Source organism: Crocodylus porosus, unplaced genomic scaffold (assembly GCF_001723895.1).
Source record: "Crocodylus porosus isolate Cpor-Errol unplaced genomic scaffold, CroPor_comp1, whole genome shotgun sequence".
Taxonomy (NCBI): Eukaryota; Metazoa; Chordata; order Crocodylia; family Crocodylidae; genus Crocodylus; species Crocodylus porosus.
Window position 1 is genome coordinate 203,384,758 of NW_017728906.1, and position 24,790 is coordinate 203,409,547.

Here is a 24,790-nt window from a genome sequence, read left to right on the forward strand (position 1 = left end):
AAGTGGTGGTGGTGGAGCCAAGAACCAACCCAAGGAACCGGAGAATGACAGCAAACACACTAAGACGCCATTCAGAACTTACAGGGGTAACTAAGCCAGAAGATGCCCTTTTCTCCTCTAGGGTGGGAAGGGAAAAGCCAATGCATGCATTTCCCAGCACTTCACTGCATTCAACAGAGTGCTGAAATATTAAAAGGGGCTCTCTCTGAGCACCTTCTGACTTCCCAGCTTGTGTGTGCCTCATTAGTAACTCCCTCTGCATTCACCTGTTCATATCCTTTGACAGTCACCAAGATTACTTATACATGGTGAAATTTATTTGAACGGTTATTTGAGAAGACTGGGAAGTAACACAATTCCCCCAGAATAAGCAGCAACAAAAGGTGGCAAACATTTATAGGATTTTATTGTTTAATGGTACTCTTCAGAATATACTTCCAAAGGTAACAAGAAAGATAGAAACACTGAAGTGCTTATTTTTTTGCAAAAGATACAAAAAGTTAATACAAGGCTTCCATTCTCTTCTAAAGGCTGCCCCCATCACCATTAAAACACATCCCAAGAATGTCAAACTGCATCCAGTTTGTGGTATCAGGCTCCATTTCTGATGTCTATGGATACAGTGCCATACTTCACCCCTCCCCATTGCTAACTTTCTTACAGTCTGCTGTGGGGGAAAGCCGGGGTGGGGAAGGGGGAGTATTTAAAGCAATTAAATGGAGCTTCTCCGTTTTAATCCAGATCACTTAACCTCAATTTACAGACTGCTAATTGTAGTAAAACCATTCATTCTGCAGCAGAAGCAGCTGCTGAGAGCATTTGCTTTTGTTTAGGTGAAAGAGCAGGTGATTTGGGGGAGTTTGTCAGGAGGCGCGTTACATTTCCATTGTGCAGCATCTTGATCTACCAACAGAAATGGTCTTATAGCAATGCCAGGATTAATTATAGCTTCTTTACTGATGCATCTAAAAACACCTTCAGCCTGAGCACGGAACACATTCCCTGGTTCACACCCTCACTCTTTTACTTACCTTTATGGAAACTGGCCCCATCTGAGACATTGAACTGAGGGCGGGTTTTCAGGACATGCCAGGTGCTCATTCTGATGCACCTCAAAAGGGCCCTATTTTCCCAGCTGGGCACACAAGAATTAAAAAGGTGCCTGAATTCATTAGTTGCTTTAGATAATCTAGACTTCAATACTTAGCACAATATCAGTTATGAGTTCCTTAGGGCCAATATTTTGTTATGAGGCATTCGGACAGACTACTGGAGTTAAAGAAGAAAAACAACTTTAAATTGTGCATGGTATGTGCCCACAGTATTAGAAACAAATAAAAGCCAATGAGGAAGGAGTTGCCTGTTTTTCCCATGCTGCCAGCAGGTACACTGACACTGTCACAGTGACAATCCCCAAACACAATCCCCACTGAGTCACGAGGCACCCACTTGTAGAGCTGAATATCCAGTTCCTTTCCACAGGCAGCCATGGCCAACCCCCAGTTACGCTGCATCCAACTGCGTGGGACGCCTTAATGATGTTTTTGCAAAGAGTGACAGAGCACAAGTAACGTCATGGTCTATAATTAGAAATCCAAGCACTTTCCAGTGAATGTACTCAAGGAAGAAAAGATTAGGAGAATTTTATATGCAGTACGACGTCCAACGTAAGATTAGAAGAAACAGAAATAGAAAACTATTTACCAGTCTTGGGGGGAAAATCAAGTCCGTTACATCCAGGGCAAGCTGAAGCAGATGTCAGGTAACAGATAACAGGTCCTTGGGCGCTCGCACATCACAGCTTTTAACTGTGATGAAGGTTTAGACCAATGGGGAGGAGGGGAGAGAAAAAATTCAAAGCAATGTCATAAAATGACTGCTTACTTAGTCCATCTACCACTTGGGAAACAGGCTTTGGCACTGAGCACATCAAAGGCCAGGCTTAAAATAAAATAAAAATGTCAGAATGTAAACAAGTCAAGCGCCGGCCAAGCATTTGTCTCCAGTTTGCTTTTAGCTGTAGCTTTCTATACAGGGTCGTAGAGATGGCTGAAAACAAGCACCACGGATACAAGGGTTTTCCGGTCCGACGAGCTCACTTACATGGTAAGCAAGATACTTCACATCAGGAAAGCCTGTTGGCTGCTCTGCTCCAATGAGGACATGACATCTCCCAGCTGCCCAGGGATTGAGGGGAGAGGTTCACCTCATTTTTTCTGGAAGAAGCCCATGATGGAGACTTGTTTATTGGCTTTGCTGGCAGTGGTTGCCCCTTTCTTTGGGCCCCTCCGGTCCTCCTTGGGATCCTTCTTCACAGGCACCGTAGACTGCCTGTGCAGAGCTGCTGGCTTCGTTTTAGTGAATTCCTCCTCACTGTCAGTACAGGATTCACTCTCATAAACCTTTTCGGTCACTGGAAAAGGAAGGCATCAGGAACAGTTTAGGTTAAACCTTTGCATTGGATCTCATGGAGGATAGCAACCTCCTGTCTACTTGGGCCCTTACAAGAACATAAGGAGGTCCGACCAACAACCATCTAGCCCAACAACCACCCCCAACTGAAAGAGTGGTTGGGATGGGCGGAAGGGGCACAATGTAAGCACAGATCCTGTGAAGGGTGCTATGAGGTATGAGCAAGGTATGAGGAGATCAGCAGATAAATTAAGCAGATAAGCACAGACTCAGGCTTGCCCCTGCCTAGATAATCCCCCACCCCACTGCCAAGCCTCTCTGCAAGGAGGTATTATACATTAGTTTTTCAAATCGGGTGCCACTCAACTCCCAGAAGCTATGCAGGGGTGCCTCAAGTCCTGTCAGGGGTTCCTGCAGTTCCAAAAGTTGGAGAACCAGAGTTAGGTCCTTAAGCCAAGGCCACATTCATCCACAGATCACGCGCACCACGGGCAGGTTCCCTACGTCTCTGCTGTGCAGGGGGAAACGATCACATCCATCGGAGGGACAACAGCTCAATTTTCATATACCATGTTTTCTCACATACAATGCACGCCTTTGCCTTTGCCTAGATCAGCCCCCCCCACATAAATTGTGGTGCATGTTTGAAGTGGCAAAGCAGTTTTCTTGACTGAAGAAAGAAAAGTACTGGAGAGGCTGCAGCTGTCAAGGGAGCTGCTGTGTGTGTCTGCTCAGCAAACTGAAGAGGCGGAGGTTTACATCCAGCCTCTTGCAGCCAGAGCTATCGGCACAAGCTACAGCGCTCAGCCCAACACAGCAAGCTGTTGGTAGTCTCTCGATGAGGCTTGTGATGTGGAAAAAACACTGTATTTACAGGAATTTATGTAAACGAGCTATTTACATAAATAGGCAACGGTTTGCTACTGCGCTTTGCAAGGGTCTAGCCCCTATCCTTGTGTGACAGAGTAAGTCCTCCTGGAAACAGAGCATCCAGGAAGTGCATCACTGCATGAGACCGTTGGTCACATGAGGAAGTTCCTGATGCCACACTTCCTGGACACATTGTCACGCTGTCAGCCATGATTCTGGAAAAATGGGTCTTTTTGTTGGTTTGCTTTTTTTACATTCTGCCCTCCAAAAAAAACAGGTGCATGTTTTATTTGGGGGTGTGTTGTAAGTGAGAAATGATGCCTCCAACCTTTAGGGTGCCAACAATAGCAAAGACTTTGTTACAAAAAAGCCTAAGGTCAATTTGTAACAGACCTTAAGGCATCAATCTGCTCCACGCAGACCAAGAGAAGCCACCGCTGCCATGTTTTCAGACACTGACTGCCTCCCAACTCAGTAGCAAATGCTCCCACAATGACAACTAAGATCTTCTGTGTGAAAATGCACATTTTTCACCATTCCCTATGGATAACATGCTACTCAGACACCCTGGTTTTACCAGCTTCCAAGCACCCACAAATCTTATTGGGGTTCAGACAATAAGTAAGGTTAAAACATGAAATCAGACCTCACCAGGTGCTGCAAGTGTATGGCATTTCTGAAATGCGACAAAGAGCTCCATCTCTCTATATTACAGCTTTCAGGTGGCCTCTGAGGGAAAGTTCTAATAATTTAGAGAGAGTCGTGGACTTAGCTACGTGACTACTTTGCTGAAGGGTAAAATCGTAGGAATCTGAAATCAGTCTTAAGGAAGGGATCCATTTAGCAACCCCATCACTGCTGCCAGTGCCGGAGGGCTGAGGTCTATAAAAAAAACACTTACTAAAATAGATTTGGAGTCAACTCCAGTGATAGAAGCAGCCAGCTGCTACACACTAATATTTTTGGTATTTTTCCAGTGAACCATTTTTCTTTCGCATCTGTCCTCTTTTCTACAGGCGTCTGAACTTCACCACTTCCAGAAAACTGGCTCTTGGTTGTATCAACATATCAAAGCAAACAAGGCCTTTTATACAGGACTGTGAAGAGAAATACAGTCTAATCTCATGGTACTAATCCCTGCTCCTTTGTGAGACTGGATATTCAAACACATCTAGCAGCCTTAAGGAGCTATTTTATTCCTAGCTGACTCATTACGCACCTTTGCTCTTTGCATAGTGTTACTCAGCCTGAGACATTTATCCAGCTGTGTACTGCCACTTCTGGAGGGTTTGCCCTGGAGAAGGTAGCAGGCTGAAAGAGGCTGTCTATAAAGCAGAGAACCTAGCAACTGCAGATGGACCTTTGCTCTGCTGCCCTGCATTTCTGCAGCAAGCTGGTACACATTTCAATGATGCTTTTCCAGATTCCCACAAGCAGGGATCGAAATTCTCTCTCAGGCCTGGGCCCAAGCTGAGTGCATGGAAGGAAGAGTTTGTTAATCCTGAAAACATCCCAGGTGATGTAAGCAACCAACCTTGCAAGATCAGAGTTAAATAAACCCTGGTCCTTGAGCTTTTGTGCCAAACTGCTACTTCAGTTAGGCTGCAATTTTCCCCCATCCCTGGAGTAGTGATGTTGGAGCAGCCTCAAGCATCAATGCAAAAGTGTAGCAGCTTAGGGCTACCCCCTATCCTTCTGGGACCTGGGGCTCATCTACACAGAGAAGTTTTTCTGGTATAACTCACAGGGTGAATTTAAACCAATGAAATTAGACCAATATGACCCAGTGTACACATACTCTTAGGATGTAAACAGATGTCGCCTTTGTGCTGCCAAGCGCACAGATGTCCATGTCCCTTGTCATGTTGCAAATGCCCAAAATGTATAGCTGTGACATAGTAGCCACAAAATTGTTCTATCTGTTTTGTGGCTAACACGTTTGCTTTAAGGCAGGAGAGTTTGGGGTACCTGCACTCTCCAACCACCCAAGGGAGGCAGTCCCCAGAAACACCTGCCTGGATTCCACAAGCACATGTTGACACCCCAGTGTGGTCCCAGGACTGGGACTAGCAAACAGGTGAGTCTCGGGGTTGGGTCCTCACTGGAGCTGGCTTTCCTCACTTACAAAGATATAGCTCAGATTACTCAAGGCACATCTGCACAAGCAGGGAACGCATCGCCTGCTGTCCCACAGGATCACCGGGCAAAATGATGGGCAATATGCATTTCACCCAATGAAGTGGATCTGCCAACCTGGGACACATCCCCATGCAGCTGATCTGCTTCATTCGGCGGTATCCATTTATATTTTATAGTCTTCGTCCAACATAGGCGTGTCTTTTAGTTTAGATTACATCACTTAGAGAGGATTTATGTCAAACAAAGCCACCACACATTACACTGGAGGAAGACTGTCCACAGAGGAATCTACCTGTAAAACCAAGCCAGCGTTATTAAGTTCTGCTGTATAAAGAAGCTCTGATATACAGAAGTATGAGCAGTCGATATAACTGACTCCATGCTATGAAGGTATGAGCTTGCTAAATCTGCAATGCCAGTACACTTAACGCTGACTTTCTTCTGCATCTGGACAAGCCCTTCATGATAACCTCCCTGGGTAGCTTGTTCCAATGCCTTACTATCCTAAGGGCCTGAACCTACTTGATGCCCAGTACCTACAATTCCCACCAACTTCAGTTAGACATTGCAGATGCTCAACATCGCTCAGGGCAACACCTCAAAGTACTGGACTTTCTAACTGTTGAAGTTTTTGGGCAGGTAGCAGCTAACATTAGGAGTTCAAGGAAGGATCTCTTTGCTCTCTTCAGGCTTATTTCAACCATTTTAAAAAAAAGTATGAATTTCTTATTTCAGCGATTACAATGCTTTATATCAGCCCGAGAGGTCTGCAAGATATTTAACATTAAAATTACTAGGCTTGTGCCAGGAAGGGATGGAGAGAAACGAGACAACATGGTGTCGGTAAAAGCTGGACTGCAAGCTGGTGCACTTTTTTGCTTTGGCATCGCAGTCCCATCTGACTCTCCCCTTCCAACATGGAGTCTCTTCCAAATGCACTGCAAGGGGGCTGCACTCCCCCTCCATAAAACTGTTGCGGATGTTCATTGCAAACCAGAAGTCTGCATTTCACAAGAGACCATTTAAATTCATGGCTGAGGAGGTGAGGGGAGGCAACCTTCCCAGTGCCAATACATTTGGAAAAGGCTGAAGAGGGAAAGCAAAGCAGGAATAGAAGCTTTAAAAGATCATTGTGGTGACTTCTGGAGGTGGATCTTATTAGAACACTTAGTTGTGGAGCAAACTGGGGGGGTTGTTTTGTTTTTTAATAATATCTTCCTTCCAAATAAAGTCTTAGCAGTTCATCTAGAGACAGGAGTGCAACACCCCATTAATGTAACTAGGCAAATCAAAGACCGGTTTCTGGACAAACCCATTTCCCTCTGACATAAATCCAGCATGAGAGACTTGTTACTGTTCTAGCCTGTTATTTAGTGTTAGCTTTGAGTTTGGAAAGACGTATAAAGTTCCTGGGAAACTTGTAAACAGGGGACCCATTCCTCTACTTGAGCTGTTTGAGCTCCCTAACATCTACTCAATCAAAGGAATGGGACACACTCAGCTTCTCATCTAATTGGGCACTATGCATAATGGGCTTAATGCCACAAATGAATACTATATTTTCCCATATAAACCCTGCATCTTTTCCCCTAACTACCTGCTGGAGATTGGGGTGTGCAAAATAAGCAAAAATATAGGTAAACAGCAGTTTCACTTTCATCAGGTAGAAGCTTAAGTGACCAAAAGAAACTCTGCATATGATCCACAAAGGGTGCATGTACATGAGCTGTGTTAATATGCATTGTGGGAGTGCGCACTGCCATGCATTACGGGAGCATGGCTACATGTGTGTGCCCTTAATGCACATTAACTTAGGCTAATCAAACCTAAATTTAACATCTGCAAGTGTAGGCATCAAATTTAGGTGTGATTAGTTAAAGGACGTTAATGCACCTGTAGACGTGATCCGGCACTAACTTTAGCCTAGCTCCAGGCTGGCTACCTCTCCTGGTTTTAAAGTTAATCCCAAATGCTGGCAGCCGTGTGGTCGGAGGCTGAAGCTCCCCCAGTGGCCACAAAGGCACATGGCAGGACTGGAGGAACTTGGGACTAACTTTAGTCCCAAATCCTTGCACATGTAGACACCTGCCAAAAATTGCTTAATGTGTATTACCTTAATGCACATTAAATTTAGTTGAGCTTATTTGCACATGTAGATGCATCTAAAGAGCAATAATAAGCAGGCTCAGCTTCCTAGCTGCTGCTACTAAGTTATAAGGGAAGATCTTTTTTCTTTATTCTGCCTTTCAAAAACAGTATATATCATACTCTGGGATATGCTTTATGCAAAAATATATGGTAATACCTGCATCTACTTTTCCTCTTTAAGGCCCCGAGGCGATGCACAGGGGGTGCACATGGGTGCATGTGCACACCCTGCAAAAAGGACACTGCTGCTGGCGGTGTCTGCGGGAGATCCTCGCTCACCACCGCCACTGCGCTCCCGCCGCTGCTGTGCCTCCCCAGCCACCAGCTGCCACTATAAAAAGTTACTTCCTTCTCAAAGCACTCCTGTAGGGTAGGGAAATAGTTCCAGAGGAGATACTGATTCCTTCTGTGACCTGGAGCAGAGTCACATTTCAACCAGGGATAAAATTCAGAAGTTTCTGGATCGCCCTGCCCAGTGCTCTCCAAACCCAGAGCACAGAGAGCCTCCTCTTCCCCAAGAGGAAAGGTCCACACCCCAAATATGCTGTTTGCTGCTCTGACCTTGTTGACTTGTGGTACTCTGCATTTATACCAAGGTCCCACACCAGGCAGCTCTGGAATGCTCTGATTACCCAAGCCAGCCAGAAGGTACCCCTGAACCTAGCCCTGTATTGGTGCTACCTTTTAGAAGGTGGGAGTTTTTTCAAAGGGAGCACAAGTGAAGGAAGCATTTGGGCTGGCTATTGTAGGAAGGAAAAGGACATATGAAAGAAAAATACTGAAGATGCTTTCTAATTAGCAGGATAAAGCTGGTGACAATTCCACCACATTGTCTCTGGCTCCTTCCTTCAGGAGAGTGAAGGGGAAGGGGAGAGGAAACCTCAGAGCCCAGGGAAAGAAAAACAAAGGGATGTAGCGAGCATCTCCCCAAGGGTAAAACATGCAACACCACCTGGCTGACTCTCCAGTATAGTGTCCCTCCTCCCTGCTATGGTGGATGGAAAGTGAGCTGGTCTTACCCATGCAGCCTTCATCATCCAAAAACGTTTTGGATTTCAGCACACGCCTCCGCTTCCGCTTCTTGCCTCCTGTTGAAGCCTGAAGGATATGAAAGCAACATGAGAGATATGGCAGAGGACACATACAAAGCTTTTAGGAGCATGCTGGCCAGGAGTCAAAAAACCAGAGGCCTGTGATTCAAATGAGGTCTGACTTGATTTTAATCTGCTCTCCCCTTCCCAGAATGCCCTGTGGTCTGCCTTCTGCCAACAGATAAGATTTCACTCCACATCAAGACAAACCTAAGGAAAGAACATAAACTGAACAATGTAAAAACGATCCCTCCCTCCTACCCTGGGCACAGTTGTTACTGGAGTATTTGTGTAGGTCTACTGGGGTTCTGCTGCAATAAATGAACTGGGGTTACAGTGAAACTTCCCACAATCGCTCAGATCAGAGGTGCTCTAACTTGCAATAAGACACTACCTTCTCCATGACACTTGCAGTTATGGGAAAAAGTCGAGTATTTTCCACTCCAAAAGAGAGAATTCCACTTCTGGCTCTGCCCATGACTCCTTGGGTCCAATCTGGACATCAGGAGTAAAAAAACCCCAAAACAATAATAATAAAAGAGCAGTACTCTGCTCAAATCCAGGCTTCAATCCTGGGCTCTGTTAATTTCCACAGACATGAGAGAGACCTATTACTTTTTTCTACCCAAAGACAGAATACTGCAGGCCTAGAATGATGGCTTCACAATTCGATGGGTGAGATTTTTTTAAACAGGTACACTTAAGTTTTGCAGAAATGGATGTGGTGGTAAGAGGTGGTGGTATAACGTGCTCCTACAAACTGACTTGTCTGATGGATCCGAGACGTGAACTTGACCTACCCCACAGCCTTGTTGCTAGGCTTAAGGTTAGAAAGATATTTGGAAACAGTCATTAAAAAAAGTACATCAACACCTATTGTCACCACTACTTACCTTTACCTCAGTGGATGCAGGTTCCAGCCCAGCCTTCGGTGGGGGCTCAGGAGAAGGGGCTGGAGCGCTATCCTCTTGAGACATGGAAGACGCTGGGCCATCTGCTGGGAGAAATGGACATATGGATGCCATTTGGGATAAAGTCCTGCTGTAGCCTTCTGACATTTAACACCTCACTTGTTAAGTATTTTATTAGCAAGCCCCAGTATTACAGAGGCCAGTGCAAACTCTTTTTGGTTGAGACTACTGTCAGGCACACATGTAAACATGACTAGGCATACGAGTAATTCAACTGTAAAACGTGCTGTATACCACGGTTCCCCATGGCTGTCAAGGAAAAGAGTATCCTTGGCACCTTCAGGCAGGGAAATCAGGCCACTAACTTTAGGCACCAAATCAGGAACATTTTGGTGTCAGTTAGTTGCTATACAGTTGTTTCAGTCACTCGCCCACTACGGGGCAACGTGACTTGCTCAGAGGCTACATGGACCTCGGAACCAGGACTCCAGACTCCACATACTTAGATCTACATGTGACTGGCATGAAACTACTTAGCTCTTCTCCTACTGGTAAAATCAATTCTAGGCTTACCTCACATGGGTGCTATGACGGACACTGTTTATCATGGATTTAAAAGGAATTTCAGTGCAAGTTTCTACTATTAACTCTAAAGAGAGGCACCCTGCCCTTGGTGTAATCTTTATACAAGTAGATTTCTTTATGCCATGAAACTTTTTACAGCTTTGTACCAGAGAACTAGTGGTAACACAGTCTTGTGATTCTAGATAGGGCAGAGACAGCACTGATGTCTCATGGCTTAGCCACACAAGATCAGAGAGAAATTACCAAGGCTTGCAGCACTGTGAAAGATGTGGAGGTGGCTGTGAGTAGATGGGAGGCTGCAGCGTACTGGCATGCAGGCAGAGGAGAGGGGCCTAGTTTTGCTAAACCAGCTCGGTCCTGACTTAAATGGCTCTAAAGAGTCTCCTCCAATGGAGTGAAAATTGCTGTCATGGGAGGCTTTGAACAAAGAGAGAGTGCAAATAATGTGGGGGGAAGAGAAATGCATCTGACCTATTGCTTAAGAACACTGAAACTGTTGGACCGGGGGTGCAAACCAGAGTGCTTGTTTGGCATCACCGCCTCTCTGCCTCGGCTGGCTGTGGAGCAGTATTCATAGCGTAGCTGTAACGTGAATGCTGGATCCATAACTACCCCAGCCGATTAGGTCAGCGCTAAGAGTTATGATTGTGCCAGGCGTGCGGCCAACTGACCTTCGAAGGTTAAGCAGGGCTCAAGTGAAACAGCGGTTGGCTGCCAATGCTAAACAATAAATTATGTTCTTCGAACAAGGATTCAACCTCCTAACTACTGCAGCAAGCAAGGCACAGAAATGCACACAGCGAGTGGGAGAACATGCCCGCTGTTGGGAGGGAGGTGCAGTAGCGAGGCATCTGGCAGGAGTCACACACAAACCAGAAGCGGGTAACTAACCCTTTCTGAAAATGCCTGCTGCTGAGGAGGGACTACGCTCACTGCTGGGCTTTGTAGGGTGAGAAGCTGCAGACAGCTGAACATCTTCATGACTTACAGCAAGAGGCTGCGAACTGTGGCACACAAGGGAGCCAGTTTGACCAACCTACAGATATTCAGTGGCGGGAGCTCTCATCATGCTGCCATTGGGAGAAGTGGCAGCAGCGGTGGCAGCCACTGGGTCTTTCCAGCCTGCCAACCAAAAGACTTGCATGTAGAGTCTGAGCCGTTCACTGACGGCCTGCCACAGAACTCAACCTATTACTGATGGGGTTATGTAAAAACAGGATTGAGGAGTAGCAGTGGCTTCTTCAGGGAATCTGAAAAAAAAATATACTGGGAAAAAACATTAGCTCCTGGCCTTCCTTATGCAGAGGGTGCTGAAGCTTTCTCCATTATGTTACCCTGTTTGAGACTGCATGGCTGTTTTCAGCCTCAGCCAAAACGCAACCCCAAACCTCAGTTCCTGGCACAGTGCTTTCCAGCTCTTCTCCCCAAGTCAGAGCATCTGTGGCTCCCATGAGTGGGGCCGGTTCCATATTCTCTCTTCTCTCTTTTCTTTCTTGCTGGAGAGAGCAAGACACAGATCAATGACTTGAAGTTGCAGCAAAGTAGGCTTAGACTGGACCTCAGGAAACCTCCTTCGCTCTTAGTGTAGGGAGCAGCGGAATAGGTGCCCAGGGGGGTTGTGGACTCTCCATCACTGGAGGTGTTCAAGGCAAGGTTAGACAGCTATTGGTTGGCGATGATCTATGCATAGCTATGCCTATCTTCTACTGTGGGCATTTCCCATGCTTCTAGTTTTTTTCAGATCCCCTGATGATCTTTTCTCCCTCCTACTGCTACACTCTCAGACACACTGGGGTGCTGACAGGAGTCAAGGCTGGGGATCTTGACTGGGGTGTACCAGTGCACCTGGTGGGACTTAGAACTTGGAGGTTCCTGGCTAAAAGCTCTTGTCTGTATACTCAGGGGTAGACCAATTACTGCATTTGCAGTAAGGAAGGAATTTTACCCCTTTGTCAAATTGGTACAGACTATGGGGTTTTTTTGCCTTCTACCGTAATGTAGGGCACAGCCTCTTACTAGGATCACCCAAACGTATTTTAAACAGGCTTTGCAGCAGCAGGATGTTGGCCACTGCAGTCCTGCTTTACCTGTGTAGCTTAGAGTGTGAGGTCTTGGGCTGTATCAGGGTTGACTGTGTAGATTTGCTAGATTAGACGGTGGATTTATATAGGATGTTTTGGATAGGGCTGATCCTGTCTCAGGCAGATGGCTAGCCTAGATGACTTCTAGAGGTCCCTTTCAGCTCCACTTCTCTATTTCTCTTGCATTAATTTGTTCAGGCAGCCAGGCCCCAGCACTGTATTAACAGAAAATAGGTGAGAAGGGTCATCTGGTTCAACCCCGTGCTTGAAGCAGGATTTCCTCTGTCTAAACCAGGGGTGGGCAATTAATTGGGGAGAAGGGTCACTTAGGGAGTTTTAGTGAGCTGTCACAGGCCAACTCAGGAGCTTCCCACTCATTTTCACAACAGCTCACCAAAACTCCCTAAGTGGCTCCAACCCGGCCCTAGCCTTATGCTGTCACCATCCAGCAATCCTGGGGTCTTCATGGAGACCAGCCTGGGACCCATGTGGGCACAGTGTGCTCAGCCAGGTGGAAGGGATGGGGCTGCAGGCAGGAAGGAGGGGAGCAGGACATGTGGCTGGGGCTGGACCTGGGATCATGGAGTGGTGATAGTGTGAGGACAGGGCCTAGGGCAGAGCCATGCACTCTTGCCCACAGAACTGGTGCCCATCATAAGGACATGCAGACAGCAGATCATGGCTCTGCCCTGGACCCCGGCTCTGCTCTGTTGCTGGCCCCACCTGCCAGTATGCTCTCAGATGCTGCTCCCCACCTGCCTGCAGCCCCATTCCATCTGCCCATCCAAGTGTGCCCTGCCTGCAGGGGTGCCAGCTGGTCTTCATGGAGAACTTGCCCACCCTTTTTGTCTGGCACTCCTGGTGGTAGGTAAAGGGTAGACGGGCAGTGGGGCCAAGTCCAGCAGCACATGTAACACTAGCAGTGACAACCAGAAGCTGCCAGGAAGTGGAGTCCAGCTGCTGCACCACCCCAGCCCTGCTATACTCCTGGGGGGCTACAGGACCAGCTATATGCACCACGGCCTGGGCTGCTCCCTGCGTCTGGGCCAGGTGGGGCGAAATCACTTCCCATGACTTGCATACAGCACTCCTGATAATATACCATAGTACGTTATTAGCTTTTTTGAAACATTATACTGTTGACTCATCCTCAGCTTGCAATCCACTACAATTCCCAGGACTGTTTCTGCCCTACCACAGCCTAGCCAGCTGTTCCTCAATTTGTATTTGTGCATTTAACTGTTGTATCCCAAGTGCTGTACTTTGCATTTGTCCTCATTGAATGTGGTCCAATTTGTTTCAGACCACTATTCCAACATATCAAGGTCACTTTGAATCCTAATGCCTTCTAGAATGCCTGCTGCCCTGCCCAGCTGGGTCTTATCCACAAATTGGCTACGAACCTGGTCAGTCCTGTCTTCCAAGTCATTTGTGAGGATATTGAACAGTACTGGACCTAGAAAAGGCCCTTTGGGAATTCATCTTCACACCTCCTTCCAGTCTGACATTGAGCCATTGATGACTACTCTGAGCATGATTTTGCTTCCTGTACTGGAATGAACTATGCTGGTATTGGCACTTTTATACTGATATAACTACAAATACAATGGAGAGAGTCTTGCCAAGACAGCAAATCTTTCTAGTGCAGACAAGGGCTTAGCTGAACCAAGGCTAACCCAGTTACATAGACAAGGCCTAGTCTGAAAAAGGACTTATGATGACATTGTTTAGAGCAATTATATTTTAAACTAAATTAGAAGGAGTTTGGATTCACAAAGTACTGGAGAAAAATGTATTTTTGTTCTTATGTTAATTCATACTGAATATATATTATGTGTTATTGCTGATCACATGTTGTTCCTATCCAAATACCCCAATGAATAAAAAAAACCCCCAAACCCGCTTTGTTGTTTTAACCTGTTATTTATAGAAGGCCCTGTGCTTAAACAGTTTTGAATCCAAAAAAGTTATACCTAAGTGGGCTTAAGTAGCCTTTAAATTAGCAGGGCAGGGCAATGCAGGGCTAGTCTTTCAATTCAAATCATTCAGTTATTTCAATGCTGAAAAAGCAAAAACAGAAGACAAAAGAAAAAGCTGCATTTTAAAGAACAAAAGAATAATGAGGCTCATAATCTAAGAACAACTCACACCAATTAAATGATTCCTGTAACACAGGTGGATGTGACCGATTTCAGTGAACTGGAGTGGGGGATGGAAGGGAAACAGCAGTATGCCAGGACTATTTACAATGCCCACAAACTACATAGTCATACTGGATAGTGGGGCAGAGGGACTGCTGATCTGACTTGGTGGCAATTCTTATGTTCCCAACTTAATGAAGAGAGTCTGCTGGTACCATTTTTAGAGTAAGAAAAGATAAACAGAAGATAAAAACAAAAGGAGAACAATTCAGAGCAAGTTATGGAGGCCAGGACCAGAAGAAGAGAACGTCTTCATTCTTGGGACAAGTCCCAAGACAAATGAAATCCCAGGATACTGCATTCAGCAGATGATCCAAGGCAAATATTCAACAAGAGACACCCAAAGAGCTCTCCACAATGAAAAATGAGTCAGAGTACACAGCAAATATGATCCTGCAGTGCCACAGGACAAGACAGACAAAAAGAGAACTAATGAAAGTGTGGGCTACAGATACACAGCAATGCAATGGTTTCTCTGCCAGGCTCTACTTCAAAATCAAAATAATGTATTCAGCTCTGCTCACCCTAGTTATCAGAACAATACTGACCAGATACAGAATTTCAGAGGAGCAATAAAAATGCTCAAGGGACTAGTTGGGCCAATTTTACTTTTCCCATTTAGCCTATCTATTTTGTGGCAGTGCAAGAAGCTGCACCTAAAATGGGCTAAAGTTAAAATACTGATGGTCATGAACAAGTGCCCCAGAGATGTACAAGTCTGTGGAACAGTTTCACAAGAGAAGTGTTGTGATGGAAGCCCAATCATTTAAACGCAGCCTGGACAGAACGGGAACAACAAAAGCAGTCCTGCCTTGGCAAGGAGATCAACAAAATTATCTAAGTGGGTCTGTCCCACTTCTAGCTTCAACTACAGTCCCTGTCCATTTCATGGATAATCCTGAAACACTGCACAATATACAGCAAACAAAAAAGGATCAACTGTTCTGGATGCCATTCCTTTACCAAGATGACCTGCTGCCTGCTTTACCTTTCCCTTCTGCAGCTGCGCACTACACTGCTGGTTTCAATTATTTGTCTACAATGACCTCCAAGTTCCTTTTCCAATCAGCTTGTTGGATGCCTGCTCCATTTCACACATATTCCCTAGCTCGGTTCCTAATTTATTTTCCGGTTATCTACATTGAATGGCATTTCTCACCTCAATTATCCAAATCCTTTGGAATCTGGCTGCGCTGTTCCTCATTATAGCCCCAATCCTGTAAAGCTCTGTGCGCCCTCAGTGCCTATCAAGTTCAGAGGGAGCTGAGGACAAGCAGCACCTCGCTGAACCAGGCTCTATTGTTTTGCCTCCAGTTCCTCTAATTATCTGTATTCTTGGAAGTCTTGCTTTCAGCGCCGTTGGCCAAACCATTTCTATAAACAAGACGAATAATACAGATCCTAAAACTGATCCTTGGGGTACCCTATTTATGACTCACTAAATAAGCTGGTTATGATCAGTTACTACACTCAGGAGGGTGCTCCATCTTTCACAGGATATCAGAGCATCTACTTTGCACAAGTCAAAGCAAATGGCAGCCAAGGAGAGAGCCAGATCTGAGATAAATTACACAAAGACCAATGTTATTTTGAGGCTGCAAGTTTGTACGTTGAGGTAGCTTGCAGCACAAAACAACAGTGCCAACAGCAGTCAACTGCATGGATTCTGGGTCCACAAATACCTTTCAATCTTCCAAGTCATTTCCTCTGTTGTTGACTACAGCCTAAAGCAGCAACATGGTCAGAACTGGAAAAAAAAAGAATATTAGGTATCAGGTAGCCTTGACCTTTAGTAGTCATGCCCTCTTACCTTCGTTGTCACTACTGTCGGACTGAGGTTGCTTGATTCGCCGCCTCTTTTTCTTCAGATTTTCAGTCTCTTTCTCTTCCTCATTATCTGACAGATCTACCCTCTTTGCTCTGCTGCCATGAAGGAACAAATGATCAGGATCACCTTTTGTACACTTATGAAGATGACAGACAGTTATGAAGATTTCAAGGAAATTAAATACCTCAATACAATTCCACAACGCACATGAGGTTAAGCAGATGTACACACATGTACATGTGCATACTTCCCCCCTCACACCTTTTTTTAAAGCACATCCTTTTCACCCAGTCCTGCTTCTTTGTACGCTGGGGATTTCTTTACCATCCCTCCAGATCAGCACGAACAGGGCTTTGCTTGGTGGGGCACCTACCTTGGCCAAGGGGGTACCTGGCAAGAAAGTATGTCTAATCTTGTCACTACAACACAGCCTTCTAAAAACTAATGTCCCCAACAGAATCCCTCAGAAGTTCTTTTGATAGACTTCTTGCCACTGACTATGAGGTAGTGTCTCAGATTTCTGGAGCCATTTTTAAAGACTACTGGAAAAAAATAAAATAGCTTCTTTCTTCTTTTTAGTACTGGCAAGACATTCCAGACTAACAACACTGGAGGCTGTAGATCTTTACACATTCATAGAACAGGTATGACCAAGTAGCCTTCCCTATACTGCACTGCCAACATGCAGTTTCCCAATTCTTGGCTTCTTGGAGGAGACCATCAACAAGGAGGCTAGTTAGCACTGGCTGTTATGGTGGTCTGTGTAATGTGCATATCAATTCAGCAGCAAACCAAGCGAGACCACCAATTAATAGGCTACCAAATAACTATCGAGCTGTAATGATTTTTGGTCTCTGTCAGTTTGGGTTGGATTGAAAACACAGGACTGCACTTAATTTTACTTGGAACATCAGCCCCAAGTAAATCAGTGTCTTATGAAGCAGAAATACATCAGCTGCACCAATTCCAGAACTCCATGTGCTGAAAACTGTCTGTACATATAAAATTTGGAATATAAATCCATACTGCCATGCAGAGGCTTTTGCCAGCCCCCAAGTCACCCCTACCACATTGGTCTCATGGTTAACCCAGTTTGTTCAGTGGGACACCAACATAATAGAAAGACTGCTTCATAGAATGCCACCACTCCTGATCCACGTCCCTTCCCATCTGCAACTATATAATGGTCATGTAGCATCTACAGCAATTGCCTTTATGCCAAAGACACGCTAGGAAAGAATTTTAATGTAGTTTTAGCTGCTTTCAATGCAACTTTGGTAGCTGGAAATAAGGACTTGAGCCAGCACCATGTGATCAGGGACTCTGCATGTTGTCAGCAAACAGCTCAATTACACGTTGAGAATTACTGCTGTACCTTTTTCTGTCCTTCTTCTGAATTTTAACAGGCTCTGTTTTCTTCCCAGGTTTCTCCACTATTGTAGCAGGTGGCAATTTTGGTTCTGCTGCAGGAACTGAAGGCTTGGTTACTTCTTTTTCTTCTTTTGCCTGTTCAGACTCAGAGCTGGCTTTGAGTTTATCTGTGAATAGTATTAGCAAAAGGAAGCATGTACATGGATTAATCAGCACGGACTGCAAAGAACGCAAGTATGCACAAGCAATGAACAACAACACTGCAAGTGAAGCAGCAGGCACAAGCCCCACCATTGTTCTAGTCTGGTGGTACTCAACCTGGGGTCTATGGAGACCCAGATCTGGCCCCTGGAGCCATGTCATCAGCCTGCAAGACTGGGCTCAAAAACTAGAAGCAGGGGAATGGTGGTGGCATTCATTTGTTATCCACTGCTGCACATTTTCTGGATTCATGGAAAGCACTGTGGGCAGCATAATATGGCCCTGGGGGCTAGACTGTATTGGCACCAGGCCAGATGTGGGCATGAAGTGTTGGGCCAGTTCATGGCCAGATCCGGGCACACAGGGTCATGCAACCATGTAGCCAGATCCAGCATGAGGGGCTGGGCCAGTGCACTGGATCACACCGGTGGACCAACTCTACACAGGATGAAGCCTGCAGACCAAGTTGGTGCGTCTTATCCAGCCCAGGGATAAGCACCTCCACTCTAGTCAAATCTTCAATGTTTTCATCTGAACTAGGTTCATCCTTAGTACACAGCTACCCAAGTCCAAGCTCTGGTCGGGCACGAGCCAACACAGAGACAGCAGAACTTGAGCTGAGGAAAAACAGACCACACTATGTGTAATCACCATACGGTGATACAGCAGCCAACAATTGTTACAGACTGGAAAGGGCATCTTGGGCCATCAATTCTGGTGCCTCGTGTTCATGAGCAATCATTTACTTAAGGAATACCAAAAAGTACCACTTCAAACCCTCACACACAACTGCAGGCCACTGCAGTCATTACTGTACCACCCAAGAGCCCTGGACAAGGACCAGAACCCTGGTGCGCTGGGTGCTTTACAAACACAAAAAGGTGGCCCTTTCCTCAAAGCTCTTATACTCCAAAAGCGGGACAAGAAACAATAAATGGATTTATGCCAAAGAGGTTGTGGAAGGAAACAGTGAGACAGTGTTAGTCAGCTTGCTAAAGTGGTCTCAGAACATCGACACCCTTGACTTTGCTCTGCCTTAAATGCACATTGTTTAGATGTGCAAAGAAACAAATCCAGTTGGACCCTACAGTTGAGCGTCTCAGGAAAGAATAAGTATTCAACTATGGAATCAATACTTCCCTGTGCACAACAGCATTGAAGCTGGCACCAGGCTTAAAAACATGGCCTGTCTGGGACTCTTTCCTTGGTTCATCCTGAATCAGGATGCTTCATCCAACAGGGTTTCAAGCAAAATGAATATCTTAGGTACTGTATAACAAGATCATGAATGGCAGAAGCCTTATTAGGACCAGTGGCAAAGGACTCAACCTTCACTCATCTCTGTCAGAGACTTGAAATGAAGCTAGGGGAGACTTCTGATGCAGCTAAATCCTCCTCCTAGAACCAGCCCCACACTCCTTTTCTATCCACCTAAACATCCACATTTCTGGTGATGTTGCTCCCAATTATCCTTGATAGAGTATATCTATAGGAGACCTGTACTAAAGGAACGTGGTGCATACCATGGCACATTTTGGGCTTTATTTTGGTTCCCCTGATTTTTAGAACTTGTTTATTTTCACTGAGTCATAGAAGAGTCAGGCTTGAAGGGACCAGAGGCCATCTAGTCTAACCCTCCACCTGAGGCAGGATCACCCCTATGCAAAACATCCTACAGCAATCCATAATATAACCTATTAGCCAAATGACAGTCAACCCCAATACAACCACAAGGCATAACACCCTATCCTACCACAGGTAAAGAAAGGGAACAATGCAGCCAGTGTCCTACTGTTGCAAGGATCATTTGAAAATGCTTGAGAGATTTAAAGAAGGCCATGCCCCCTGCTACAGAGGAAGACAAAACCCCTCACCAGCAGCCAGGAGCCTACTGGTTTTAGTCCCAGCAGGAACACTGGCACACCCAAGTCAAAATCCCCAGTCCTGGCTGTAGCCAACACCTAACACTTCTAAGGAAGCAAAAAAAGAAAAAAAGAAAACCCTGACATGTAGCAACAGAAAGGGAAAAACTGAAAGAGAAAACTATTTTGATTCTTTGTAGATATTACGAATTAACTGGATTAGTGGTAACAACTGCTCTTAAATTAGTCACCACCCTCCATTATGTGGAAAGGAACCCTATGCAGAAAACTACCACCATCATCAAGGCGGGATCTTGTTCTCTGTGGAACTGAAGGTTTCTTTCACTGAAATAACACCATCGCCTACTTCAATCACATCTTGACTCCTCTTGCTTTTCTTACTACAAGTAGACTTGAAGAAAGCCTTGCAATCACTTCTTGCTTTCCTTTCAGCTCATTAGCTCATTCCATATGCAACTCCATCCTCCTCATTTGCTTTTAGCCCAAATCATTGTTATTAATGTACTTTGCACAAGCAAGTTTTGTCAAACATTTTCATAAAGTGAGTCCTCCAGCCAAATATACTCAATTTAAAGTGAGGTATCTTATATGCCAAGAAGTCTTCCTGGGCTAATCTGTGGGACAAGCACAACAGCTTACAGTGATCTTCACCCTGAAAGTTTCTAGCATGAAAACACTCCAACTACAATTCTGACTTTTGCCTAGAAATATGAGCTGATTCACTACCTATTCCGGGGCAGCCTACAGAAAAACTGACCACCTTGATTTTAGGAGGCAAAATAAAGAATTTGGAAAATTACAGGAAAGAAAATTAAAAAAAAAGAGAGAGATAGACTTACAAAAGACAGACAGACCAAGGCTTTATCTTGTTTTTGTTGGTATGTAAAAAATAAAATTAAATAGCAATACATCAAAAACCAGGTACTGACTGTCTTCTATAAATGCTGCCTGTTATTTAGCTAAAGCAAAGATGTTGTAACATCCCACAGTCAATCTCTGCTATGCTTAGCTGAAACTATACCACCACAATTTCTGCAAACAGGAACATGTTTATATAATACTTGCTCATGGCAGCTTTTCCAAAAAAGTTGCTCATTGTATTTCCTTTTGCTGGTGGTTTGCTGCTTGCTGTAGACACCTGGGAGTAAAAATAAGAGAGAAACTGTCAAGTGCATGCATATAGCTAAGTTCCTAGCACAAACAAGTAGCAAAACAATACCACCAACGAACTGGCACTACGAACCCATCAAAAAAAACAAACAAACCAAACACATGATACTGCAGTTTCTGGACACACAAAATTCACAAACATAGACTTTTTTATTTAAAAAAATACCATGCGCCTTGAATCCACAGATTTATGAGAACCCACAGGCATTTGAATTTCTCCATTACAGGAACCTGACAAACCAGAGAATTGCTAACACGTCAAAATCATACCCATCTGATGACTGTTCAATAGCATTTATGAAATAAGTAGCTGGAATTCCCATTAGTGCTCAGCAAACAAGTGCTTTTATTACAAAACACCAGGTCCTCAATTTGCAGTAACAGACAGAAAAAGAGAGCCTAAAGATTAAGTGCAATGCTGGAGAATTAACTGAGCCCTTTCACAAGTTAAAAATCATCTGCTACATTCTTCCAGGTGAGACACTTCAAAAGCAAGTAAGAGTCAGACAGCTCAATCTCATTGACACTCAAAGGGAAATGAATTTACAGAAAGAAAAAAAAATACAAAAATAGGGCTGGCAGGACCTTTCGGGGGGTTACCTAGTTCAACCAGCTGCTCAAGCCAGGATCATTCCTATCTAAACAAATGTAGACAAGGGTTTATCTAACCTGCTATCCGCAACCTCTCTAGGTAATCTTTTCTAGGGTTAACCACTCTCAGAGTTAGGAATCTCTTCCTAATATCCAACATAAACTTTCTTTGTTGCAATGAAAATGTTATTTCTGATCCTGCCCCCTCAGCCAGAGAATAGTTTGTTGCAGTGGTCTTTATAATCAGCCTTCATGCATCCCCCCACCTCAGTTATCTTCTACAGACAAAACAATGTCAGTTCTTCCAAACTTTCTCTGTATGTCATGTTACCCAGAGCTCTAATCAGTGTTGTTGCTCTCCTCTACACTCCCTCCAAGTGGTTCACTTCTTCCTTCAAATGTGGTGCCCAAAACTGGCCACAGTACTCCAGGTGGGGCAGTGGTTCTCAACCAGGGTGCCATGAGGCCCCACTTAGGAATGCCATGGTGGTGGCACCCAGGTAAAACCACCCTATGCACTCTTCCCTGCATTAGCGCTCTCTAATCAGTCTAGAACAGGCAGCAAAGCTGCCTTGTGCTCTGCAGCATGTCCTGGTCTGGCAACCGCTATACTCCTCCTAAAAGAGGAGTACACTTGAACCATCCCGTGACTCAGCAGCGCCGAGAAGAGTGGACTGTCACTGTCAAAGGAAGTATTCATTCCCAGGGACTTGCAGGTGACACTTTTGTTAATGCAGCCCAATATACTGCTGGCTTTTTTTGCAATAATAGCACATTGTTGACACATAATTAGCTCATGGCCCATTATAACCCTGCCCAGGACTTTTCTACAGTATTGTAGCCTAGGCAGTCATACCCCAATTTGCTTCAAGTCATGGCTGAGCAATTGACATTGCCAATTATACAGCCTGAGAAGAGGGATTAAGAATTCTCAGTTGACAGCAAAACTAGAACTAGAATAAATGGATAGAAACGACAGCTGATAAAGTTTATTTATGCCAGAGAAGAAAGACTAAATAGGTGAGACTATAACCCACCAAAGGATATTGATATAACTTACACCTGTTGTCTCTTTAATTTCTGGCTTAGTTTCTTTATGTGTATCCTGGGACTTGGAAGATGATTTTGCAGCAAACATTCCCATGATCCCTTTGGGCTGCTGGGAAGTCTGTTTACCAGTGGAAGGTACATGACCATTGGTAACAGGCACGCTGGCTACCTGCATGTCATTTGGAGCCTGGGAATCAATCTGTGCAGATGTGTGAGCTTGAGAAACTTCAGCCAGCGTCCTGGGGACTGCAGCAGCACAATGAATAGCACTAAACCTGCATGACAGAGTAAAAAAATTAATTAGCGCCTTTGCATCTTATTTTCCACATTCGTTTCCATCCCTGGTGGTGTTTGACTTGCATTTGACACTGGTTCTGGACTATAATGTTACAGGAAAAGGAGGAATTTCATTGCGAGGGGGGCACAAAAAATCTGGCACAGTATGGCAGAGGTAGAAATACCATGCTGAAAAGAACAGCTGAACATGTCAGAAGAGACTGGAGCACTAAAACATAAAACAAACTGTTCAAAATTTCATTGAGGAAAAAGAAACATGTCCTCCCACCAGGGGTGCAACCAGCTCAATTTTATTCCTAAATTGGTTACACATGCATTCCCAGCAGATCACTCTCCAGGGCTTTCAGCATCAATAATATTTTCACCTGATCTTCTAAAATATTAGGAAATGTCATCTTTGGTGTAGCAGTCCAGCCTCACAATCCAGTGAACCAGGGGAGGCAAAACCAGAACATTCAAATGGTTCAGAGAAACAAGGTTCACTTGGCAAGGCCTTTTACTGGATCGATCGTAGGAGTTGAGGATGATGTTGGACAAAGTTTCAGGCAGCTGGTCCAATAAAGGTGTCAGCAAATAAACTTTGTTTTTTGCAATTCCCTGAACCATATCTGCTGCAACAAATACTCCTACCTTCTTGCAATGGTCTTGCAATGGTTGGACATTCAAAATACTTGCAGACTCAAGTACACAAAAATAGTTTCTGAACAAATTCTGATTGGCAGGCCCACCTCCCACTACAATGGTCTGAAATGGAGCTGACAAAGGACAGTGGAGCAGAAGTGAAAGATACCATTCATTTCTTTCCATCTTGAAATTGCCTGCAATCATGTAAAATACCACAACCATACACCTACAAGGCTTTTGCTGCCATCTCCAAACCTCTTGAAGCAATGTGTAACCCGGCATCATTCACTTGCTCAGAACACAGCCCCATAACCATTGACCTTGGATGCTTTTGCAGCAATTTACATCAGCAAGTGAATGCTACCATTCTCAACTCAAGTGCTTGAGTTCTTCTGCCCTAACAGTGCTGAGGCTGCTGCCTAGGTTTGCATTTCAAAAACACCACAGCAGTGCAGCTATTTCTTACAAAGCTTGACCCAAGACCCACCAAAATCAAAGGAAAGACTGTCAATGACTCTGGTAAGTTTTGGATGGGACCAAACAGGTAGAGGATAGTATTCACACTGACAGATTCATGCAATACTTGCTGCATCCATATTAAAACCTATCATTGTTTAAATTTTTGTAGTACCTAGGAGCCTGAAATAGGTCCCCACTGGGTTAGTAGTGTACGAACACACAACAGAACACAGGTCCCATCCTCAGAGCTTATAAACAGTATGCAAGGCAAGAGGTAACAGACAGGTACCTAGAGCAGGAAAACACAAAGAAGCAAGACAGGCAAGGCTAAGCAGCTTAATCATTTTGCTGAAGCAAAGGAGGGCTTGCAGGGGTCACGGGGGCTCCACCCAAGTCCACGGGTAGATTTAATAGAGATTTTAGGAAGAGGACATAGAGTCTGCATTTACTCCAATTAGACCACACATTAAGAAGCTGCACTGATAGAAGGCCAAGTCATTTCTGAATTACATGCTGTGTTGTTTATACCAGGTGGAAAAATTCAGACACAAGCCCAAGCAGAAACCTAAAACAAAAAGCTGTTTCAAAATTTACATTGCCTAAGCCTTCTGCATTTTTGTAATCAGAAAGGCAGAGATGTTACCACTAGGAGGAGTCCCAAGAGAGGGGAACAACAGGAACAGCCAAACAATTTTGATTTGACCAGAACTCTCCAGCATCTGCTATGCTGTCAGGTCCAGAGGCTTTCATAGATTTCATAGACATCAGGGCTGGAAGGGACCTCAGGAGATCATCGAGTCCAGCCCCCTGCCCAAAGGGCAGGAAGTCAGCTGGGGTCATAGGATCCCAGCAAGATAAGCATCCAATTTACTCTTGAA

General features: G+C 44.8%; 1 protein-coding gene across 5 annotated transcripts in view; it reads right to left on the reverse strand.

The window, feature by feature from the left end:
• Window positions 1–386: 386 nt before the first annotated feature.
• The window catches only part of POLD3 (DNA polymerase delta 3, accessory subunit), a 35,863-nt gene continuing 11,459 nt past the window's right edge, over window positions 387–24,790 (reverse strand). For 2 of the 5 annotated variants that reach the window (XM_019530553.1, XM_019530557.1), the window contains exons 6-12: window positions 22,543–22,807; window positions 20,787–20,859; window positions 17,642–17,804; window positions 16,249–16,361; window positions 9,554–9,657; window positions 8,589–8,667; window positions 387–2,413 (exon numbers count right to left, since the gene is read on the reverse strand). In XM_019530553.1, coding sequence (XP_019386098.1) covers window positions 2,208–2,413; window positions 8,589–8,667; window positions 9,554–9,657; window positions 16,249–16,361; window positions 17,642–17,804; window positions 20,787–20,859; window positions 22,543–22,807 — 1,003 coding nt within the window. In that variant the 3' untranslated portion in view covers window positions 387–2,207. The remainder of the gene's footprint in view (window positions 2,414–8,588; window positions 8,668–9,553; window positions 9,658–16,248; window positions 16,362–17,641; window positions 17,805–20,786; window positions 20,860–22,542; window positions 22,808–24,790) is intronic. The other 3 variants (XM_019530556.1, XM_019530555.1, XM_019530554.1) reach the window with 3 other exon arrangements.